Source organism: Myiozetetes cayanensis, unplaced genomic scaffold, assembly GCF_022539395.1.
Source record: "Myiozetetes cayanensis isolate MyiCay16 unplaced genomic scaffold, myiCay2020 scf9, whole genome shotgun sequence".
Lineage (NCBI taxonomy): Eukaryota > Metazoa > Chordata > Aves > Passeriformes > Tyrannidae > Myiozetetes > Myiozetetes cayanensis.
Window position 1 is genome coordinate 11959747 of NW_026088185.1, and position 22280 is coordinate 11982026.

A 22280-nucleotide genomic window follows, 5' to 3' on the forward strand; every position below is an offset into this window, starting at 1 on the left:
GGCCAATCGCCTCCGGCTCCGGCGCCTCGGCCCCGCCCCCCGCGCCCCGAGCGGCGCCGCCATTGGGCGGCGGTGGCTCCGGGCTCGCGGCGGGCCCGCCCCTCCCGCCCCGCCGTTTACCCTACATGGCCACGCGCTGGCGGAGCGGGGCCGCGCGGCTGCGCGCGAGGGGCCGCGCCGGGCTGGCCGGGGAGGGTGAGAGGGAAGCGGGATTGGGGGGGCGGGATGTGGGATGTGGTGTCCCGAAAATAAAAGAGGAGGGGCGGCGGGGAGGGAGGGCGGTCGCGAGCGCGCATGGCCGCGGCGCGGGGCTGCGCGGAGCGCGGCGGGGACGTGCCCCGGTGCGGCGGCCGCGGGGTGCTCGGTGCGCGCCGGCGCCGCTCGTCCTGCTCGGCCCGGCCCCCGGACCGCGCCGTCCCTCCGCGCTCATCCGCTTTCTCTCTCTCTTTTTTTTTTTTTTTAAAGTGTGACTGAAACAAAACAAAGCCAAAGGGACGCTGGATCTATCATTGGTTGATTTTCCTCCTCCTTTTTTTTTTTTTTTTATGATCAAAAAACAACCCCCCACCCGAGCAAACAAACATACACAAAAGCAGAAAGAAAGGGTTTTGCTCAGCAGCAGCATGGATGTCTTGGCTAGTTATAGTATATTCCAGGAACTCCAGCTTGTCCACGACACCGGCTACTTCTCAGCTTTGCCATCCTTGGAGGAAAACTGGCAGCAGGTGAATCATTTAAATTACTCCTGTAAATCTCTTAAGCGCAGACAGTCGATGCACTGAGGTTGCATTTCTGACTTTATTTTATTTTTGTTCTTTAATTCAGGGTTGGGGTTTTTTGGTGGTTCTTTTTATTTTTTTTTTTCCTGCGTGGGTAGACCTTTAAATCTCTGTATTTTTTACCATGAAAACTGAGCATTCATTCAAATCTGTCTGCCTTCAGCCCTTTCCGAGCACACCCGGCAGTACCTGAGAACCGGTGGCATTCTTTAGGGTTTTGTTTTTATGATGACTATTATTTTTTTATTTTATTTTTGAGCTTAGATTTTTTTTGTTTTGTTCTGTTCTCTTAAACAAGCCTGATCACTTCCAGCCAGTGCTGGCAACTGGCAGCTGGTGGCAATGGAATAGATCATTCTTATTTTCAGGTAATTAGTATATGTCAATAAAAATTGTAGCTTGAGTCAGAGGTGGGGCTGGGCAGGTGTGTGGAAGCACTAGCAAAAGCTTTTAGGCTGAATTCTGTAACTAGGGATGCGACTTATTTTCATTTCTTTTTTTTTTTTTTTCCTTAGAAGAAATACACACTTCTTACTGTCTTAAAACAATGACGCCGTAGGCTGGTTCCAGTAAACCAGTGCGTTCTGAGGCACTGTAGGGTTAATATGCAGGCAGAATGAGGATAAAAATGGAAATCAAGAATTATAAATGCATTAAAATGATGACTGGTAGCGTGAATAAGTAAGACCAAGGAGACGAGAAGAACTGTATAAAATGCTCTATGAGCCCACTTGATAACTGTAAATATCAGCTGGGATATTGAGGGAAAAGGAAAGACAGGATACTTATTTATGGCAGAACATTGTAAGATAGTCCTGTTTCTTGATGTGATTTTCTGATAGAGGTAATATGCCAGGTGAAATTCTGGAAACTAGTGTCTCTTTAAAAGAAAAAAAAACACATCTGCTGGTGGGTAGAAATAGTGGAGTGTGGCTGGGATGACATGTGGTGCGATTGCAGCGCATGGACCAGTGGCACTGTCAGTGTGAGAACAACGAGCTCCTGGATTTCTTCTTGCCAGCATTCACCTGGCTAGCGTAAGGGTAGCCTGTGTTAGGGGTCCAGTAACTAACAGTGTGGGATATTCACTTAATTTTTCCTTAGAAATGTGTGTGTGGAGAAATGTGGACGGCAGAGCTTCAGGGGAGTACTCGGGCTGTAGCATTGTTACCCAGCTGGATCACGGCTGGATCTTTAAAGGTGTATCCTAGTAAAATTGTTTTGTCTTCATCTTTGTGGGTATATGCACACAAACCAGGGTTTTGTTGACAGCTACAGTGTGAACACATTCAGGATTTAATTTGCAAAATGACCGATCCAACTTCGCTTTATCCTCCAAGGGGGAGGGGATGCTTTCTGTTATTAATATTCAGCGTGCACATCCATGACGGTCACATCTGCTTTCCTTTTATATTTTTAACATGCTAATTAAACTGAAGAGGTTAATATAATTTAATTAAAAAAATATTTCATATCATCGTTGGTGTTGGATTGGTTGCATATTCAGTTACATATTAGTAACAGTCCAAACAGTCCAAAGCGAGAGAGTCTGTTGACATAGCCAGCATGCTTTAGGCAGTACTGCGAGTGATACTGTGTCTCCTTCTGCCTTCTTTTATGCGTGGAAGAGCAGCAGTTTGTTTTATATAGTACAACATACCAATCGCTCTGTTACTATTGCAGAATTTAAAGTTACACTCCCTGTTAAACCCCACTGATTCTCCACATATGTATAAAAAGAGAACCTGAAAATAATTTGCTACATTTTCCCTTCTTTCCGCTCAAATCCTGCAACCAGCGCCCGATGTTTCATAATGTATCCTGTATTTACGGTTTGTTCCCCTGTTGCTGCGTGTGCTCTCCTTGCAAACAACGGGCAGCAAAACTGATGTGTCAGTGGTGGGAGAAGCTGAAGCTGGCTGAGCAGAGACCATGCTGGCATGCAAGCTTGGCAGACCCACTGACACAGAGACCCCAATTTAATTCTTCTGAATCACTTGCAAACGTAATCAGGTCTTGGGGTTTTATTTATTTAAGGCAAGCCGCAGCCACTTTGGGACAAGGCATATGTGTTTTTCTAAAGGTATCCTGTGAGGCTACAGCTGAGACCTTAGGGAAGAGAGCTGGCAGGGCAGTGACTAGTCCATGTGGGAAGTATCAGAATTGGGAAACAGCAGCTTTAATTTTGAGAGAAAACACTTGAACAGATCCTGCCTCTGCTTCCATGAAGTGCTCTGGTGCCATACATGAGCGTCACAGAGACTCCAGAGCAGAGCTTCTCCCAGCAGCAAAGCAGTGCCCCAGGAGATTACTTCACTGTCTTAGAAAGGTGGGGGAGGTGGGAGGGGGGAGGAAGTAGTTGTGTGGGTTAAGAGGAATGACATTATCACGCTTTGTGAGCTCCAGTTTTGTGATTAGCAGCTACTAGTGCTTGATGTGCAGAGGTTACTCTGTGCCAGGTCCTGCTCTGAGAAATAATGCTTACTGTGATACTACAAAAGACGCACTTGCCCCAGTGAAAATCAGAGCATGCCTTAGTGTGAAAGTGTGAAGTGTTGTCTTCCTTTTCTACTGAGCCTGGACCACAGTCTTGTAGCTGCTGGGCCAGTTGCTCATATTTCCGATTGTGAAACACCCATCACTCACTGGGCACTGACAGGACAGGCAGGTTTCTAAATACTTGCATAAAGTCAGCTGATCTCTCCCATTTTTCCTTCCCACTGCAAGAGGAATGTGAGCAAGTTTGGTATCTGTGCTTTTTACAATTAGTGTTGGAGTTGAATGAGAGCAACTCAGCAATACGTACAAAACAAAAAGATTTTGTATATGGAAAGATGGTTCCCTTTTGTGTAGGTTTCTTTTTTGGAAGGAAAAAATGCAAATGAAAATCCCCATAATCCACCCTGGATTGTGCAAGTGAAAATACCTGAAGTGGAAGCTGGAACTGACACCATGATACCTTTGACGTTATTTTAAGACTCATGTTGGGAAGGGAGGGCTTGTTTTTTAGGCAGCAAAAGCTTAGCTTCACTATATCGGCTTTGGGTGTACTGATTCAGGCAAAACACTTTTGAGGTAGGCGGATTTTTTCTTGTAGTGGGGAGGTCAGGATCTAACGAGTAATTCATAGCACAGCTTCATCAGGAGAGATAAGTTTGTTACGCTTTTCCAGTGGTGTTGAGCCTCTGTGGCACTGAGGAGAGATTAGAGAAAGAGGTAGCCTCTGCGCATTGGAAGATCAGGCGTTCGCTGTATGTCAGCTGGCTGATATCTCAGCATCTGTGTGTTTCTGCCTGGTGCTTCATCCTGGCTGTGACTGAACTGTCCTAGTTGCTCCCTATCCCTGTGAGCTGACTCTGCAGTTCAGGACCAGGCCAGGAGGAGATTTCAGCACCTGTATGGCTGCTGTGGTGCAGCGGGAGGGCCTCTGGCTGTTTAGGGATAGCTGTCTGATGTGGCATCCCTGAGATTGGAACCAGACTGCTGGGAGAGACAACATGAGGCCGAAGAGCATCTCGTTACTCTGCAGAGGAAGGAAGTGGGTAGGAGGCTGTTTTTGAGAAAGACAACTCTGAGGAGTATATCCTGTGCAGCTGCACATGGTCCCACTGTGTGCCAGGTTGCAAAGAGAGGGAGAGCAGGGATGAGAATCCGTAAAGGGTGGACATGGGGCTTCAGTGTGTTCTTCCTGCTGGGCCTTCACAATGTTATCTGGGGGGTCATTGAAAGATCAGAGTGCAGAAAGCATTTTTTTAATCAGATATGCCTCTTCCTAGGGAAGAGAATTCCTATTATCCTTCTCTGTAGGCCCCTTGGTGGACTCTGGACCCACTATCCTATTTTGGAGAAGAGTTCTGATCAGGAGACATTTTGGGGCCCTCTTCATATTCTGTGGTGGCCATAGCGTGGCCTCTACCATGGCAGTTGCCATAACGTCAGAATACGGGAGCACAAAGAGCAGGTAGATGCACGGAGTCACCATGTGTGTAGCTGGTGCAGCTGTAAAAAACTGGCAGGGCTTAGTTGCCAAATCCTTATTCTAAAGGAGCCAGCCTTTCCCACATGTGTCAGCAGGCAGCACGGGACTAATTGGCTGGCAGAAGTGGAAATGGCATTATATTGTTTGCCTGATAACCATTGCCCGATAACATTTCCTCTCGCCTTGGCTGACCCAGCTGCTCTCAGCTGCAGCAAACAATGATCCTTTCAAGAAAGATGCACATTCCCTGTAAAGCATAGGATCGAGGAAACCTCCGTTTTGCTTTTGACCCTCTCACAGAGTCTTCTTTGCCTATTTTTAATCAATTCTTCAAGCCTCAGTTTCTCTCTTTCTGAAGTGACTGACAACAGCAATGCTAAGGTCTGGTGGTCTTTGTGGAGCTTACAAGGCTGAGTTTTGACCCATTCTGGCAAAGGGCTTTGAGATCCCCATGCTGTGTGAGAGCAGAGTATCCTGAGGTGACTAATCTGGCAGAACTCTTACATCTTAATGCTGACTTTTACTTGGCGGACAGGGTCATTTTCAGGCCTATAGCAAAAATTTCCACTCCTACTGGAAAGGAATAAATCACACTGGAGAACATTCCTGCCTCCACATCGTCTCCATTGTTCTAGTTTAATGGCATAGTTGGCCACTACATAAACTAAACCATCTCTTTTAATATTGCTATTTCATCTTGGTTCCAGTCACAGTGTAACACATTTCTTAAGTGCTTATAGTACATCATGCCTCTTGAGAATAACTTTCAGAAATGGTTGACTTCCAAGAACAGCCACCTGTGTAATACAGTATATTTCAGACTCTAAACACTGGTCCATTTATACCTGCAGGCTCTCTGCTTGCTCCATGTTGGTGAAAGCATGCTCCTGTCACCTTAGAGAAAGAGTTGGACAGAGAAAGACAAGCTTGAAACTGCTGTGGCTATTGTTACATGATTTCTTAATTATAGAATTTTTTTTCTAAGTGATTATCTCTTCACATTATGAAAGCATAGAGCCCTGCAATCCAGGTTACAGGTCTTAAAATAGCTGATTATATGTATGACCTATGTCAAGTGATTTTGAAATGGGGTACATACCTTCAAGCAATGCACAGTCATAATGTGGGTACTCAGCTGGAAAATATTTTCTCTTACTTGTTTGGGTTTCTTAAATATGCCCTCTGCCAAGCCCACACATTTCTGTATGTCCTATTGAGTAGGCAATGCATAGATTAGAGTAGACTACATAAAAATCATGGTATATAGCTGGTCTGCAACGTGATACATCTTTGTGGAAATGGAAGACGGTTTTCAGTTCCAGGCAGTAATTTCATACTTAAGCTCTCAAGGGTTGAGGCAAATGGTATGTTTTGGATATTGTTGTATTTTTTTTGAGGCTTTGTCAAATGACTCCACTGAGAAACATCCAGTGTGTTGTTTCTCCATTCTGCTGTGGGAAATGTTATAGGGAAGTGAGAAGGAAGCAGCTTCTGGGTATAGATGCATATGAACAACCTTGATTGCAACTGTCCTTACGAAACAAAGGGGTTTTGCTCACTGGCTGAGCAACATTGGTGTTCAGTACATTAAGCGATGCAGTAGTAGTACACCTCATCTCCTATCAAGTTTCTGTCATTCTGCAGAGGGGAAGAAAAATTGTAGACCTTTGATCACCATGCTCAAAACCTCATTGAAAGTTATATGCAGGTATTGTAATTGTTGGCAGTTTCCTCCTTTTGATGCTAAACCTGACTTTTGAGAGTTAATAAAGGTGTTTTCAAGAATGGTGCTGAGTCCCTCTTACTTTCTCTTTCCCTGGACTCTCAAGTGCCTCCTGCCCATTCCCTTATGTATCTATCCATCTACAATGTGTCCATGACTTCCAAACTCCCAGCAGCGCTCAGGAGCTGGGAGCACCATTTTTGTGGTGTCTTTCAGACTCAAGATGCAGGAATCACCCACCTGCACTGCTGAATTTCTTCTCCCCATAGGTCCTTTTTGTAGTATGAGTGCTTCTGTCTTGGTCAAAATTAGTCTGGATTTAGTTGAAATGCAGAATTCAGCTGATTCTGTAGCAAACAAATAAAACAAATCTGCCCGGGAAAGAGCTTCCCCCCAGCATTGCCACTTTGAGTTAAAGAAATCATGTTCCTTGTCCCCAGGACACTGAGCTTGTCTTTAAAGTCACAGATCTTTTATTTTTTAATTTGATGTTCTTTATACTTTCCTTATATCTGAGCCACTGAAGATTTGTTTTGTTGTCTTTTATTCTCAAGAATAAAAATAATGGGATTTTCAAGTCTTACTTGATTCCATCAACATTAAGAAAATGCCGTTACTGGGGCATTTATAGAGATAGGTGTGTACATCAGAAAAAGCTCACATATTGCTGTGTTCACCAGGCTGTATTTGTCATCCCTGTTCTGGTAGCAGCTGGTGAGGAAGACTGCTTGGCTGTTAGGCTGCCTGTGAGAGCAGGCATCTCATTTCCCTCCTTAGAAGAAGCTGCTTCAGTCTTTATGCTCAAAGATTGTTAGACATCTTGGATTTAATCAGGACACCAAACCTTTGCTTCTCAGTTCTTCAGTTACAAGATGAGTTGGCAGCTCTTCTGTTCTCATAGGGTTCCTGTGGGGGTTCGTGTTACGGGTTTGCGGCGCTCGGGCACAGTGGCTGAGGCAGGAGACGGCTGTGCTGGGCCGTGGGGAGATGGGAGCCAGTCCCTCTGGAACCGCGGGCCCAAATCCTGCCACACGAGCCGGCACGTGCTGAAAGTGCAGGACAGCTCCTCTGCAGGCAGCCCTCGTGGGGTGCGGCGTTGCCTCTATGAAAAAATCAAAATAAGGTTCTGAAAGGTAAGCTAAATCCCCCTTCCCAGAGGTCTGTGGTGTCTTTGAGACAACCTGTGCATAGCACTGATTTGACCTCTTCTTGAATTTTTTAGTAGGTGTTGGGGTTGAGTGTAGGAAGGTCAGGCAGAAGGCCATGGAATTTTTTTTCTTTAAAAGGTTCAGTGTATCAACTCTGATATATTAAGCTGCTCTGATGCTCTTAATCCTTTTAAAGCAGGTACCACTACACTCATCCTCTCCCTGTTCTTATGTGTGAAGGATCCTTTCCAATTCAGAGAACTTCCACTCAGTGCAACTGTTTATTTGTTACATGTGTTACTTTTGGAGAACTGTTAAGATGCTTGTGGTGTATCAGTGAGTCTGAGTCATTTATGCACAGACTACCTATTAGCGCTTGCTAAAGGTCCAGCAGCCGCACATTTAAGTGTCATAATGGTTTTGAACATGGTGCTTACAGGCCGCGTCTCATGTGTTCTAATCCTTATGTTATTTCCCAGCATTGTGGACCTGAGTGCAATGCTGGGGTTTAAATCATATGTGAGGCTCAACGACTCCTACTCTGCAAGGGCTGGAGAAGTAGACAGTGACACGGGTGAGCTTGGGAGATTGTGTGATTGATGGGGAAGGATGTGAAGGAGAAGGACACTGGCTTGTGAGAGGCTCTTCTGAGACATTCCAATTAGTGTCTTGATTTACAAATCCTGCCCTTAAACCTGTAGCCTCACAAGGTCAGTTTTAAAGGGATGCTGACATAGGGTTGATGTTTGACCATGATGGACCTTTGTAAACCGGCATCTTCTGACAGAAAGTGCAATCAGTGGAAGTATCTCCATCTATATAATTCAAAAAACCCTGGAAGCAAGGTTTCTGTCTTTTGGACAGGATCATCTTGCCCACCTGCTGCCTTTGCAGCTCTGGCACTGCAGCATTCTTATGGTGCAACTGAAGTGACTGAAAATCACAGTGAAAACAAAATGAGTGTTTGTTTAGATTGTGCAGTAAGGAAAAATGCATTTGGCAGGACAAGTAAATTTAAAAAATGCTTTCACTACTAGTGAGCTACTATAGTGTTAGGCATTTGGTTTTAATCCTGACTCTCGAGTGGGCAGAGTTCACTTCCAAACATAAGGGAAGTTCTTGAGTTTGTAAACATTTGCAAATTCTGCTGACTTGTCTTTGCTCTAGACCAGGAGGAGAATCAGCATTGTGCTGAATTGCTTTGTGCTGGGGGGGTGAAGTAGGGGACTGCCTTTAATTGCCTGCCTTTGTTTTCCACCAGAGCTGGATGGAAAACAAAGGTTCCAGCGATCAAAGGCCGTAGTGAAAAATGTTCAGGGAGTGGAAGAGTAGGAGGGGTGAGATGCTCCTGTCTGCTTGCTTATTATACCCAGAAGGGACCCTGACCACATCAGAGCACTTAGGTGTTAGACCCAGATTTGAGTGACTGCTTTCCTTGATTCATGTCTGTCCTTTCAGATTACATACTGAGTGTGTGAAATTTCGGTGGGTAACTTGGTGTTGACTCCAAAATGCATATATATTCCTATGTATGTGTTGATTCCAAAATGAATATATATTCCAATAAAACACTTCAGATTGGACAAAAAAGTATTTTTTTTCTGAGAACGTTTGGTAGAAATCTCTCAACCAGTTGTACTTTTTAGAATTTCCCAAGGGCCTGTCACTGGTTTTGGTGTGAGAGACTTGGTTTGGCTGACATCTTCCACTCTGTTGTCAATTTTAGCTTTTCGTTTTGGGTCTTGTGCCCTTAACATTGATTCATATTTCCCAGCTATTAGCAATCTGGCTAGTAAAAGGCATCCAGACTCTCTGCATCCTGTGACTCTGTTGCATCTGTTGAGAACTGCAGCCACAACACTACGTGATGCTGTGAACAGTGTCTGGGTACTTCTGATCTCTAACCTGGGTGCCTGCTCTCCCTCGCTCTGGAAAGCGAGGCAGGTTGATACACAAGATGCACAAGAGCAGTGCAGTCACACGTTTTCCTTGCAGCTGCTGGTCAGCAGTGAGGTGCTGTGCTGTGCTGTGCTTGCCCTCCCTTGGCACGTCTGGTTTCCTGCTGGATCTGAGGTGCCCCATATCCTGGGGCACAGGGTGGGCTGAGCGGCTCAGGGGCTTTGTTCTTCTCCTGGGTCTACATGGTGATTTGAAGGGTGCCAGCCCTGCAGAGCTTGCTGCCTGCTTTGAGCTGGTGAAAAGTACTGAATAATTCTCGTTTGGAGTTTGTTTTTTTTTTCTTTTGGCCTCTCCTGTCAGCCTGGAAAATTTATTCCGCTCTGAAGAAAACATTCCACTCATCTGCAACCTACTACAGCTGCTGTGTGAGTAATTAAGTATGGAAAGGAGGAAGGGAGAGGAGAGAAGAAAGATGGGATCTGGTGTTTCATATGGAAAGCATCAGGCCAGAAGTGGCTTTGTTTCTGACACGTGGACAGGGGAGAGGCTGCATTTGCTGCACAATGGAAAATCGGTACCAGTGAAAAAAAACCCTCCCTCATTAGTGTCTAGATCAGATGGGGATGAAGTTCGGTGTCTCTTGTTTTTGTTTTTAAATTTGTGTCCGTTTTAAGATAATAAGGGAGAAGCAAAGAACACTAGATGACTGATTTGAGAATACAGCCAGCTTGGGTAAAATAAGTGTTTTCTGTCTCCACCTGATGCTGCTGTCCTAGTTCATTCTGGTGGTGTCACAATCCTCCCCCAGCTGTTCATAAGCTGTGCCAGCACCTCAGTGTAGTTGTGAACATCTGAAGGTTGCTGTACATCAGGTTCTTACCAAGGTATGCATTTCCTCTGTTTGTTTTTGGGTTTTGATCTTTCAGGATAGTGTAAAATCATGAGGAACAATTGAGGAAAACAGAAGCTTGGTTTTGGTGCTGGGAAAGTTGGTTCTGATATAACCACAACCCTCTGAGAGTTGGGGTTTTAAGAAATCTGTGAAAGAGCGGTGGGTGTTGCAGTTAAATAGGGAGAGTAAGGCATGTTTCTGTCTGATCAGACCAGAGGAAGGAAGCACTTGGAAGTATCTTGGAGAAGAGGCAGACTGCTGTAAGTGCTGACATGACCCAGTGAGAGAGTTTGTCAGGTGCTTCTCTTGCAGGTTTGAGAATTTTAAGGTAAATGGATGACACCTGGAGTAGTTTTGTACCACAGGAAAACTGTAGACTTCTCTATTGGAACATCCCTTAGCTATCCTGTGTTTTTTGAAGTGCAAAGATTGTTGTATGCAGTGTTTGAAAATGGAAGAACCTGGTTTAACCTGAGGGGTTTTTTTAGAGGGAATGAGTCTTTGGCGTTTGATTGTACAGTTAAGGTTGGGGGAACTTTCCTATTTCTTACATTGATTACAGGGTGAAACCTTCCAGACACAGGCTGAAATACCTGTCTCCAGTGCCTCCTGGATGAAGATGTTTGCTTGAAACAATGTCTCAGGATCGGGGTTGATTTTGGGGTTTGAGAAGATATCATGAGGGTCTTGCTCTGCTTGGTTTGCATCCCTCCAGGACAACCTGTTCCCACTGCACCATGCTGTACTTCAGAGCTGGCTGCAAAGCTCATGCTTTCTTTTCAGGCAGCCCTGATTTTCTGTTAACTCAAGACAGTTTTGTGTTTTCCGAGAGTGACTCTTTTTTAGTCTTAGGCATTTGGCATTTTTAATCTTAGGCAACCCTGGATGCTGGCAAATAAGTTTCAGGGTATGCAGTTTCAATACTCTTTACTGAGTGTGCCTAACTTGTCTTGGGCTTTTTGAACTCTGGTGGTTTGTTTAAAATAAGAATAAACCCCAGTTTTTTGAGGAAGAACAGAAGAATACCAATGCAGAGTTACTTTGTGGTGTAAAGGCCTTGGTAAACAGGTGACTTTCCAGCATTGTTTTTTAGTGCAAAGAAGAGTGACAGTAGGTGCACAGAGCCCTACAAAGGCTGCACTGGGATTTCTTTTTCCAACGTGAGAAATTCATTTCTTTGAAGAACATATGTGAGGGAGAGCAAGGGAAGCAAGGTGTATGGGGGGGAGGTTCTTACTCCCAAATAGCTCCAGTGCATACGATTCCAGGTCGTGCATGCCTTTTGAGCTGGACACTGAGTGGATGCTCTAGGTTGAAGACTTCTCCTCGCTGGGACTGTCTTGTATGAATTATCTTCATGCATTGAGAGCTATACCATATACCACTGGTCAGTGTTTTGTTTGAGCAAGCTGCATCTCTGGGCAGGTGGTGTTGCACTGTGGTACAAGATGGGAATTTCTGTCTTGTGTCCATTTCTTTAAACGGAAAAGGTCAAGGAGACCTTTGGCCTTCAGTTCTGAACGGTGTTTCTCTTTGTAAATGGGAAGAATAGTACCCACATCACACTGGGGATTGCAGATCAGTCAGTGAGTGCAGGTCTGCCAAAGTTACACTGGTAATACATGAATTAGCACTGGCCCAGTGTCCATGAAGTCACTTGACACCTTGCAGGAGAATAGTTTATACAAATCCCAGGTCTTGTCAGGATGTGGAATAAATATCAGGATGTGGGCAGAAAAAAGCACACCCATGTTAATGATTTGATTAAAACCGTATTGCTGCTCTATGGCTCTTACAAATGTATTTCCACTGGTGTTGGCGGGAGGAGATATACTCTCAAGGGCCATAATGAGAAAGTACATTTTTTAAAATGTTGCACAATAGGCCACTAAGTTGTGCTCTAGCTATATTGACTTATTCCTGTTTTATAGTGAGCATGGCCTTAGGCATCCTATAAATACCATTTCTCCCCCCACCTTCAGCTAATAAATAATGGAAACTGTACCGGAAAGAAATTTTCTTTCCAAGAAGGAGTGGGAGGTCCTGAGCTGCCCTCTATAAAGCAGAGGATGTAGCATGATTTGTTTTCACTGGTTTTTCAAATGAAGAAAATGTGGATGTGGGAGGGAATGAGAAGATGTTTCTAAGAGCTAAATGTGGCCTCCCAAACACTGTCTGGTGTGGGCTTTGCTTCCCCCAGGACAGTCATACCCATCTGTGAAATGAAGACAGATGAGAGAGGTCTCTTTAAAAGTCTCACTGCATGGATAGAAGGAAGGATCCCATTGTTATTTACCCTCCGACTTTCATATCCAAGGGTGAAAACCAACCTGAAAATGGCTATAAATGAGTGTCTAAAGGAGTCCTTTGTGCACTTCAGTGGGCTGTGTCATCCAGAGGTGAGGCTTAAATTATCAGAACAGCCTTTTTTGACAGTAAAATCCATTTGTGTAAGTCCTCTTTGAGACCTTTTTGCTCTGTTTTAACGATGTTGAAAAGCTGTAGTGTCAGTGTGAGTCATGAAGGGTCCCTGCGTGTGCACATATGGATGCGTAGTGCATTTTGAGAATCCGTCACACGTGTGCTATGTGTCAGGCTGGAAATGTGTGCCAGAGGAGAGACCAGCTTCATGGAGGTGGGGCTTCCTCCTGCTCTGACTGGAACCAAAAGCAAGTCCATGTCATATCATGTTATGTCATGGGAGCACATTCTGACTGCAGATTGTCCTCTGAGGTTAAAGAAGGGTCAGGGAAGACCTCGTGTTCAACAAGGGGTTTACCAGCTAATTTTGAAGGCAAATTAGGTTCAAGAACAGGGTGCACTTTGTAAAAAGCATTTTTGATCACTGTCTTCATCCAGCAGCAATAAACTACATAGAAGCAGATTTGGTCCAGAAAAAAACAAGCCTGGAGATTGGCATTGTTAGATCATAAAATATTTCTACCCAGGTACCATTTCTTAATGTATGCCTCAGTGGTGCTTTCCAGTCTCATTTGAAATCCACCTAGCGTGAGGCCCTGCTTTCCTTGGAAGCCTGTGCTAAAACCCAGTTTAGGGGAGGGATATCTAGCAGGCTGTTCTCTTTGCTACCTGAGTCTGATTCCTCCGCCTCCCATATTCTCTCTCTTCTACATGAGTCTGTTGCTTTGTTTGGATTCACCCTGCTCATAGCTGCACAAAGCTTTTCCCCATCTTCATCTGTATTAACTGTTTCAAGAATTTTTTATCTATATGTGAAATGAGACCCCCTGCTCATTGACTAGAGATTACAGCTGACTACAGAACAGATGCGATAAACAGTAATAAAGGTGCATGTCCCTTTCAGTTTTGTCATACTTTCCATCTCTCTGTTCCTTCCAGTTTTCCTCTATATCAGATGCTAAGAATGTGTCCTTGGTCTCTGTGTCTTATCTGTTCTAGGTGTTTTTTCAGCCCTACTGGATCTCAGCTTTGTGTTAGGTGTGCGTGTTGTGCTGCTGTTTCTTCCATAAATGCTTTAATTTGTGTTTTTCCAAATTCAGTCTCAAGGATTCATTTCCTGCTGCTGTGTGGTTTTCTTTATGAACTGCCTCTTTCTGCTGGCATCACAGAAAAATGTAGCATTTCCTCCTTAAGCCCTTTTCCCTGCTTTTCTTCACAATCAAAGCTTTTTATCAGTTTTCTTAGTTTTCCAATTTGTTTTTATGAAGCATGTTTTTATAGCAAGGGCTGTGATCCATCAGAGTAAAGAGAAAAAAAAATTGACGCCAAATTTGTGTGTGTTTGTTTAAGGAAACAGACTTAAAATGGGATGAAGTCGAATTGATGCTGTTGACTTCTTGGTAGCTGATTCTAGATGCTGGCTTTTGACAGTCATGAAAGATCTCAGCATTTTGAAGAGCCTAAAAGCACAAATATAACCGTGGCGTGGCACTAGTATTGGGAAAAGCTGTTAGGGTTGCTGTGCATTGTTGACCTTTGTTTGGGAGAAAGTATCAATGTGCTGGTTAGTTTGTTAAAGACGTAGTTGATGGATGTGAGGTGGGTGTTTACACTGGAACATAGTTAGAGGGTAAAAACCCCTTGAATTTCAGTGCCCACCCAGCACACCTCTGCCCTTTTCTTCACAGAATCACAGAATAGGTGAGGTTGGAAGGGACTAAGTGGGTCATATGGGCCAACCTCCTTGCTCAAGCAGTGTCATCCCAGAGCACATGGCACAGGATTGTGTCCAGACAGTTCTTGCATATCTCCAGTGAGGGAGACTCCAGAACCTCGAGCTCCTTCAGCCTTTCTTGTAAGAGAGATGCTCCAGTCCCTCAGTCATCTTAGCTGCCCTCTGCTGGACCTGCTCCAGGAGCTCCACGTCTCTCTTGTACTGAGGAACCAGAACTGGACACAGCACTCCAGCTGTGGCCTCACTAGGGCTGAGTAAAGGGGCAGGATCACCTCCATTGACCTGTTGGCAGTCCTCTTCTTAATGCATCCCAGGATACCGTTGTCTTTGGCCACAAGGACCCTCTGCTGGCTCGTGGACAGCTTGTCCACCAGAACCCCAGGTCCTTCTCCACAGAGCTGCTTTCCAGCAGCTCAGCCCTAGCCTGTGCTGGTGCCTGGGGTTATTCCTCCCCAGGTGCAGGACCCTGCCTTTGCCTTTGTTGAACTTCAGAGAGGTCTTCTCTGCCTGTCTCTCCACCTTATTGAGGTCCTGTGGAAGGGCTGCACAGCTGTTCAGCAAAGGGAGCTGCTCCAGTGTGGGCAGAGAGCAGACCTGCCCAAAACAATGCATGGTCTGTGGTGGATTTCCACCACTGTCCCTCTAGAGGGCCCGCCCCCTCTGCCATCACTCACTGGGGTGGGTGGCTGTGGTGACCTTTAGCAATGGGGCTCCCTGGACCCTGGCACTGCTGGCTTAAAGGAGGATTTGCCAAAGCCAGGGAATGGATGGAAGGGGGTCACCAAACACGTTAGCTACCCTGGACTGTGAGGCGCTCTCCAGTTCACTTGTTGGGACACCCCAGAGCTGTGTTTGTCCACTGTGCTGCTTTTACCATCTCTGCTCCTTCAAGACAGCTTGGGCTGCTTGCAGGGTAAAGAAGTATTTTCCTGTTGTTTCAGAAGATGGGTGATTCCCTTTCCTTCCTGTGCAGGAGGAAAGCTGTTTACCCCGTTACAGTTGTAACAAAACAGTGGGGCCTCATCAAATAGCAATGAGGCGCAGAGCTGGCTGCAGGCAGAGGGGCTCTGCTGGTTCTTGTTTGGTTCTACCTCTGTGAAAACTCACAGAAACCGTCATCTTTCTCCCCTTTATTCAGCATGTTCTTAAGTGTGTATCTGTGAGGGATTTTGTGGAACACGAGGACTGTAAAGAAACAGGTCCTAAACCATGTGCCGTTGCTAATGATTCTACAGACCAGCAGGTAAAAAGCCAAATGTTTTAATACAAATTAAGGAGTGAAAACAAAGAAAGGACCTGCTACAATGAGGCACCACGTGGCACCATCCTTATGACTCAATCGTGTGATTGCACTGGTCTACATCCTGGGTGTATTTTTCCACCTAATGGCTTCCTGGAAGAGTTGAATATGAAGAAAATTCACTGTCCATCCAGATGCTAATCAGAACAAAAGTTGAAGTTCAGAAATAAAATATGAATTGAGAAGATTGTGGGAAAGGAGTACCCTCTCTGCCTAACTCTCACTTAAGTACAAGGGTCTGTGCTGGCAAATTTGAGCAGTCTGGAGCAGCAAAAATGCTCAGCGGTACCCCGATAAAAACCTGACACCTACAGTCTTGGAAGCAAAACTTGCAAGTTGCCTTTTTGAAGCTCAAATTTTCCAGGAGCAATGACAGAGCTGTTTCAGCAGAGAAAAATACATACCCTTTCATCCAAGACCCAGAGGTTTAGAGCATTCACATATCTGTTTGATTTGATGGTTGGGCTTTGAACAGATGAGATGCTTCACAGCCATTGCCCTTAGAAAGCAGGGAAGCTGTATCGTGCCCATTTTACAGGCTGGGAAACTGGGACACACAAGTGCTCAGTTGTTGGAGAAAGGAAGTCAAGAGCAGAGCTTGAAAAGGATACCAGCTCCCTGATCTCCATTTTAATTAAATTATTTCTGCAATTGTCTTCTCTGGCAGTTTAACTGGCGGAATGTGGTCTAGCAGAGGAATTTTTGGCTGCAGACTTGACAGGAATATTTTTCTGGGCCAGATCCTTGCTCAGTGTAAATTAAGATGACTCCACTAGCTATGATTATGGAGCTAGCTACTTACACCTCCCTCTGAGAATCTGGCCCTGGTGTGCAGACAGTGGGCAGTGTCATATAATTTGTTCTTTTTAATTTTAGTTTGTCTAGACACTTCTGCAGCACCCCTTTCTGTGAGGATTTTGTGCCAGTAGCTCTGAAGCACCACACTTCTCTGGTGAGAAACACTTAACAGACACAGCGTGGAAGTGGCCTGGATGTGCTCAAACTCAGCATTTTTCACCTCCCTGGTACAGATTTGGATTTGATAGTCTTGGTGGGTTTTGGTGAAGAGGTGGCAGAGGGATGAATGGTAGGATTTCTTCCTGGTGGGGAGAGTGAGTCTGTTGTTTTCCCTGTTTTTGACAATGTGTTGTCCCAGATGAGTGCTGGAGAAAGATGGCTGGTGCTGATGCAGCATTTCTGCGGTGTTTTTTTTTTCAACAGTGGATGACGCCTCTCTTTGTGGGTAAGAAAGTCTTTCTATGTTTTCTCCCACGCCAAGTCACCTGGCATAGGGGTGGTACTTTTGTAGCCTTCTGCAAACTTGTCATGAGGCACACACAGGACCTAGTTTTTACAAAATCCTCAGATTTGCTGGCTGTGGTTAAAGCAGGTGATTAGCTAGGACTGTTTTTCTTCCCCTTCTGTTCTCTTGCCAATTTCTGAGTTACTCACCAAGATTGTCTGTAAAAACACAGAAAGGCCATGGCTCTGGATGGGGCTCAGGAGGGGCAGCGATATATATATGTGTGTGTGTATATATACATATGTATATATATATATGTTTACATGCCCCTTTTTGCTACGATTATTTCTGCTTGAATCCAAACACACTTAACTCAATCCCTAATTCTTATAATCATTGTTCAAGATTTGCGAATCATGAAGTCCTGCCTTTTGTTTTTAACCACCTACATTTATGTGTCTCTACCCAGTCCCCAAAAGGAAGGTTACTTGGGCCTGCAGAAAAAAAAACCTGAAGATAGGGATTCTAAAGGAGTTAAAAACAAAATTTCTTTTTGAGAAAACCATAAAGCACATATTATTACTGGGATTCCACACGAGCTTGATCAATACTAATGAAGCAGAGCTCTCCCAAAAAAGCAGCTTCCATGAAAATGGGTAAGAGATTCTTTGTGCAGTCTTAATGATTCTGAGAGAGACGTTTCCCCTGTGAATTGCTGTAGGAGTTAGCACCCCTTCCCCCACCCTTAGCAGAGGCAAGAACATATGACTATCCTCATGTAAGGCAGCACAGTGTTAATAATGCTGCTGTATTGATCAAATTGGGCTGCTTTGTCACCAGGGACATCTGGGAGGATTTATTCTGACTCCTAAGGCTGTGCCTCCTAAAGTGCATTTTCCAGGCCTTTCACTAGGCAAAGGGTGTGCTGTGCTTTTTGTCTAAGCCCGCAGGAGTGACACTTTCAAAAGATTTCATGGTGCCTCACCATCCGCTGCCTCTATCACTTCTCACAGGGCTCCCACCTCACTCCCACTCAGAGCTGGATGTGGCTCGAGTTCAGAATTGCATTGTGGTGAGATCCAGTGTTTGCCCTTGGAGAGCGCCTGGAGGAGCAGCCAGTGGCTGCTGGAATGTGGATAAACACAGGGTAACGGGAACAGGAGAGGCTTCCTCTTTGCTTAGAAAGGGAGCAAAACATCAGTAAGAAAGCAGCACAGAAGGAAAAACATGTGAAAGGTGGTTTTATTTCTCCCCCCGCCCCCTCAGCTGATATTCATGACCTTGTTGCAAAGATCAGTCTGCTTCAGAGACTGCACGTGGTCATTTTTAAGTGTAGGAAGAAACCAAATGTGGCTTTTATTTTTTCATCTGATAAATTGCCAATTGCAGGTTTTACTTACAGAACACTCTGAGTAGTCTGAGAAGAACACGATCACCTTGATATTATATTTATGAGTAAAAATGGTATGAGGCAAAGAAAGCTCTTAGCTCGCATGTAAAGAAGACTTTTATTGCAGTTTTTGCTTCCAGGAATGCATCATTACTTGTGGCAGGGAAGGGACACATTAGCAGGCTTGACAGGAGAACTGAAGTGCCTAGGGGCACTCAGGAGCTTGAAGGGACAATTTGACATCATGCTTCTTTGGCAGGTGTCAGGAGCTTGGTGCTGGGTAGTGATGGGACATCTGCAGAGCAGGGAAGGGTTAGAGACACTTGAAGTGGAGGAAACCCCGGAAGCTTGCTCTGGTGATGGTAGGAGTACATCCGAGGTGCTCTGAGCAGACTCGTGTTCAGAAGTGCTGTAATATATTCTGCAGGGGCTCAGAGTGACAACCAAGTCACAAGTCATGCCTGGAAAATTGTCCTGAATGCATAGGCTGCCAGTAGTTCTGGCTATAGTTAAAGAAGCACAGTTTGCATGTGTTTTATTTTCTGAGTCCTGGTTCCTGGACTGGGGTATCTGAAGCAGATCTCCCTCCAGCAGCCCTGGCCACGAAGCATTTTGGCTCTCACTTGAGCTCTGATACCATGCAACCACTTGGGAAGCACAACTGCTTGGGAAGCTAATCACTTGGGAAGCAGAGCCGGCTGGAGGCAAAGCAGCAAAGTGCTCCCAGGAATGTTCCCTGCGAAACAGAAGCTCAGCGTGTGGCCTCTGGTATGGCTCCTCTTCTCTACCTTTCTGTGTTTACAGAAAGCCTACCTTTGTATGTTTATAACCAAAATAAAATTGCAGCTCCCCTAAGCTGCAGTTTGTACTCGGGGAAACACAATGCTTGTGTTTGCTATTGCAGGGATTGTACCAGAGCATGGTGACAGAGGCCTGAAGCGTTTGGAATGACAGTAGCTGGCTACAGACTCCACTTTTGAGGGCTGCTAAAACCACCTTTAGTTAAACAGTATTGATAATAAGCAAAATGCTGGGAATGATTGGTTACACCAATGAGAGACAGGCCCCCCCACCCCCTCCTGCAATGGGAGAGCCTGTCCTTCCTCAGTTCCCAGTCATCCCCTTCCCACAAACCACGCCAAGAGAATCTGGCCATAGTCTTTCAAGCCGTGACATTGGAGACTTCAATCACATTTCAGAAAGACAATGGAGGGAAGGAGTGGTATAAAGCCAAACCACAAAGGCAGGCTTATCTCGGGAGATGCTCTATGGTCTGAAGTAGAGTGGAAAAGGGAAATCGGGGGAAATAGGACACTTAAGGTAAACTAACTACATTTTTTAAATGTCTGAGTTGGAAATATGCCAGATAACATATCCACTGCTGGGCTCATAATGACTACAATGTGTTTCCTCTTTTGCTTGTTGGTAAGTGGGTTTTGTTTGTTTCCTTTCTGGAGAGTGGTGAGGGACCAGGTTCCCTGCAGTGCATGTTCAGTAGTGAGCTGGATCTCTCTATGGTGGCTTAATGGGTAAGGCTGTAGTGCTGTGAACATCTTCCAATTTCTGGCATCATCATTTGGGCCGTTTCTTCTCAGGGAAAGACATGATGTTGAGTTTCATTGGTTTTGCTCAAGGAGGATACCTAGGAATGGGGCTGGAAAGCATGGAAAACCTGTCAGCAGTGTGGGTGCAGGCAGAAGGGATGCCAAGAGCCTTGCCAGTGGAGAGATGCCTTCATGGAGTATCATCTCTGCAAGGTGATGCTGAGTGTTGTACTCAGTGATGTACTTGGAATTAATTTGGGAACCTCACAATTAGTTTTAGGGGAAAAGTGCCAACATAAACTTGTGGCAGGGTCTGGTGTTTTCCATGGTATTCTCCAATACATTTCCGAGAATATTTTGCCAGGAGAAACAGAAGGTTTAAGAGAGAGCATGTAAAGGGACAGTGAGTTACCTTGACCGTGAGGCTCCTGCCCAAGTAAAGAGTGTTGCTGAGAAGATGCAGTGTGAAGAAACAAGGGAAGGAAAGAGTGCTTGTAGGGGAAGGAAGGCTGAAAATTAGAGCCTCTCTGAGGTCCTAGAGTCAGACAGGTTTCTGAGAAAGGCTTAAACAGATCCTTTTCCATCCTTCACCCCCTTCAGGAAGTGTAGAGCTTCTCCTGATCTCTTTCTGTGAATGCTTCATCACAGCACCCAACCTCTGCTTTTCACCAGCCTACTTAGAGTAACAAAGTACCACCCTTGGGGTTTTTCTGCACTGTAGTCTCTTTGGACTTGGGAGTCTGCTGGTACCCATACAGGGCATTCGTATGGAAGCATGTCATGGTGACTTGTCATATATTAACAAAAGACAGGCTTGTGCACAGAAACATCTTGAATTAACCATGGTGGTTTCTCAGATGCTGGGAAGTTGTCGTATCTTCCAAGAATGCCAAGACACTGCATTCCTTCTAGGCTATTTTCTGGCTTCATTGCTATTAATAACTTTGTCCTGAAGTAGCACTTTCATATTGCAGCATATTAAAATCATAACAACTGGGTGGGTGTCTACAGCCAACAGACTGAAGAGAGTGAGCCAGTGTGACAGCCATGGTTGTGTAAATTGGCTCACAGAGGTGTGCTGACTCTGAGCAGCTGGGATCTGACCTGCTGAGCTTTCTCCAGTCAGTAAGTGGCAGGAGTTTTCATGGGATGTCCTGGCTTCGCATGCCATGCCACAACCAGTAGCTGTACAGACTGCCTGGAAGCTGCACTGACACGAGGCTGATCTCGTGATCCTTTCATGAGGGGCGAGCAGTGCCTCGTCCACTTCTGAGAGTGCACCTTGAGCTGCTAATGATATCCACTAAAGGTCATGCCAGATCTCCTTTAATGATATCCACAAAAGGCCATGCCAGGTCTCCTCTTTTTTTTTTTTTTTTTTTTTCTTCAAATCTAATGCATTTTGGGGATACAGATATCCTCAGATGCCTGTAGGCAACTGCCTGGGTTGCTCCTAAATGGTTGGGGCCAGTATGGGCAGGCTTTTTACCAACGTGCTCTTGCAAATTGCTGTTGAAGAGGACCATACTGCTTTTATCAGGGTGTGTAACAGCATGAGTGCACTGCCTGTGAGATTTTGAGGCTGATCAAAATCTCAGGTGGCTAGAGTTCTGGAACAACAGGCTTGACAGAGCAGTGTAGAAAAGAAAAGCAGTTAAAAACACTCTTGATTGTAAGGGAGCATCCTTTGGACGCTACCTGGCTTTAAAGTGAGACACACATTTACCTGCAGTGGGACATTCAAGCAGGAAGGCTGTTGTTTCTGTGCACAGATGATGAAAACTCTGGCCTAGAAGTGGCAGAAACCAGTTTGTGAATACTCCATACAGACTACTCAAAATTTAAAAAAAAAAAAAAGAGAGAGAGAGAAAAAGGGGGGGGAGAGAAAATAAACAAATCCAAGTATCAGGATGTCTGAAGTTGGTATTGTTTTTAAAGTTTTCCTATTTTTCCATTTGGGGTCACACTGTTCCTAATAAAGTAGACAGTATTTGTAATATAAAATAACCATCTCCAGCCATCAAAAAACATGTAGAATTCTGCTTAGTATAAGCCACAGAGTTACATGGGGCTAATCAAGAGCAGAATTTCTTGGAGTTTGAGTGTTGGCAAGGTCTTCAGCTGATGTAAACAGGAACCATGAAATAAGGGCTGCTCTGTGCTGATTTACCCCAACTGAGAATCCGGTTGTGCTTCCCATTGCTTTGTTTCTAGTCTGAGGTTTTTT

At 45.0% G+C, this 22280-nt stretch overlaps 1 protein-coding gene across 1 annotated transcript in view; it reads left to right on the forward strand.

The window, feature by feature from the left end:
• The first annotated feature begins 352 nt into the window (after positions 1-352).
• KLF7 (KLF transcription factor 7) overlaps positions 353-22280 on the forward strand; it is a 62202-nt gene continuing 40274 nt past the window's right edge. Inside the window, exon 1 of the mRNA XM_050339892.1 lies at positions 353-725. Within this exon, the coding sequence (XP_050195849.1) occupies positions 546-725 (180 nt within the window). The 5' untranslated portion in view covers positions 353-545. The remainder of the gene's footprint in view (positions 726-22280) is intronic.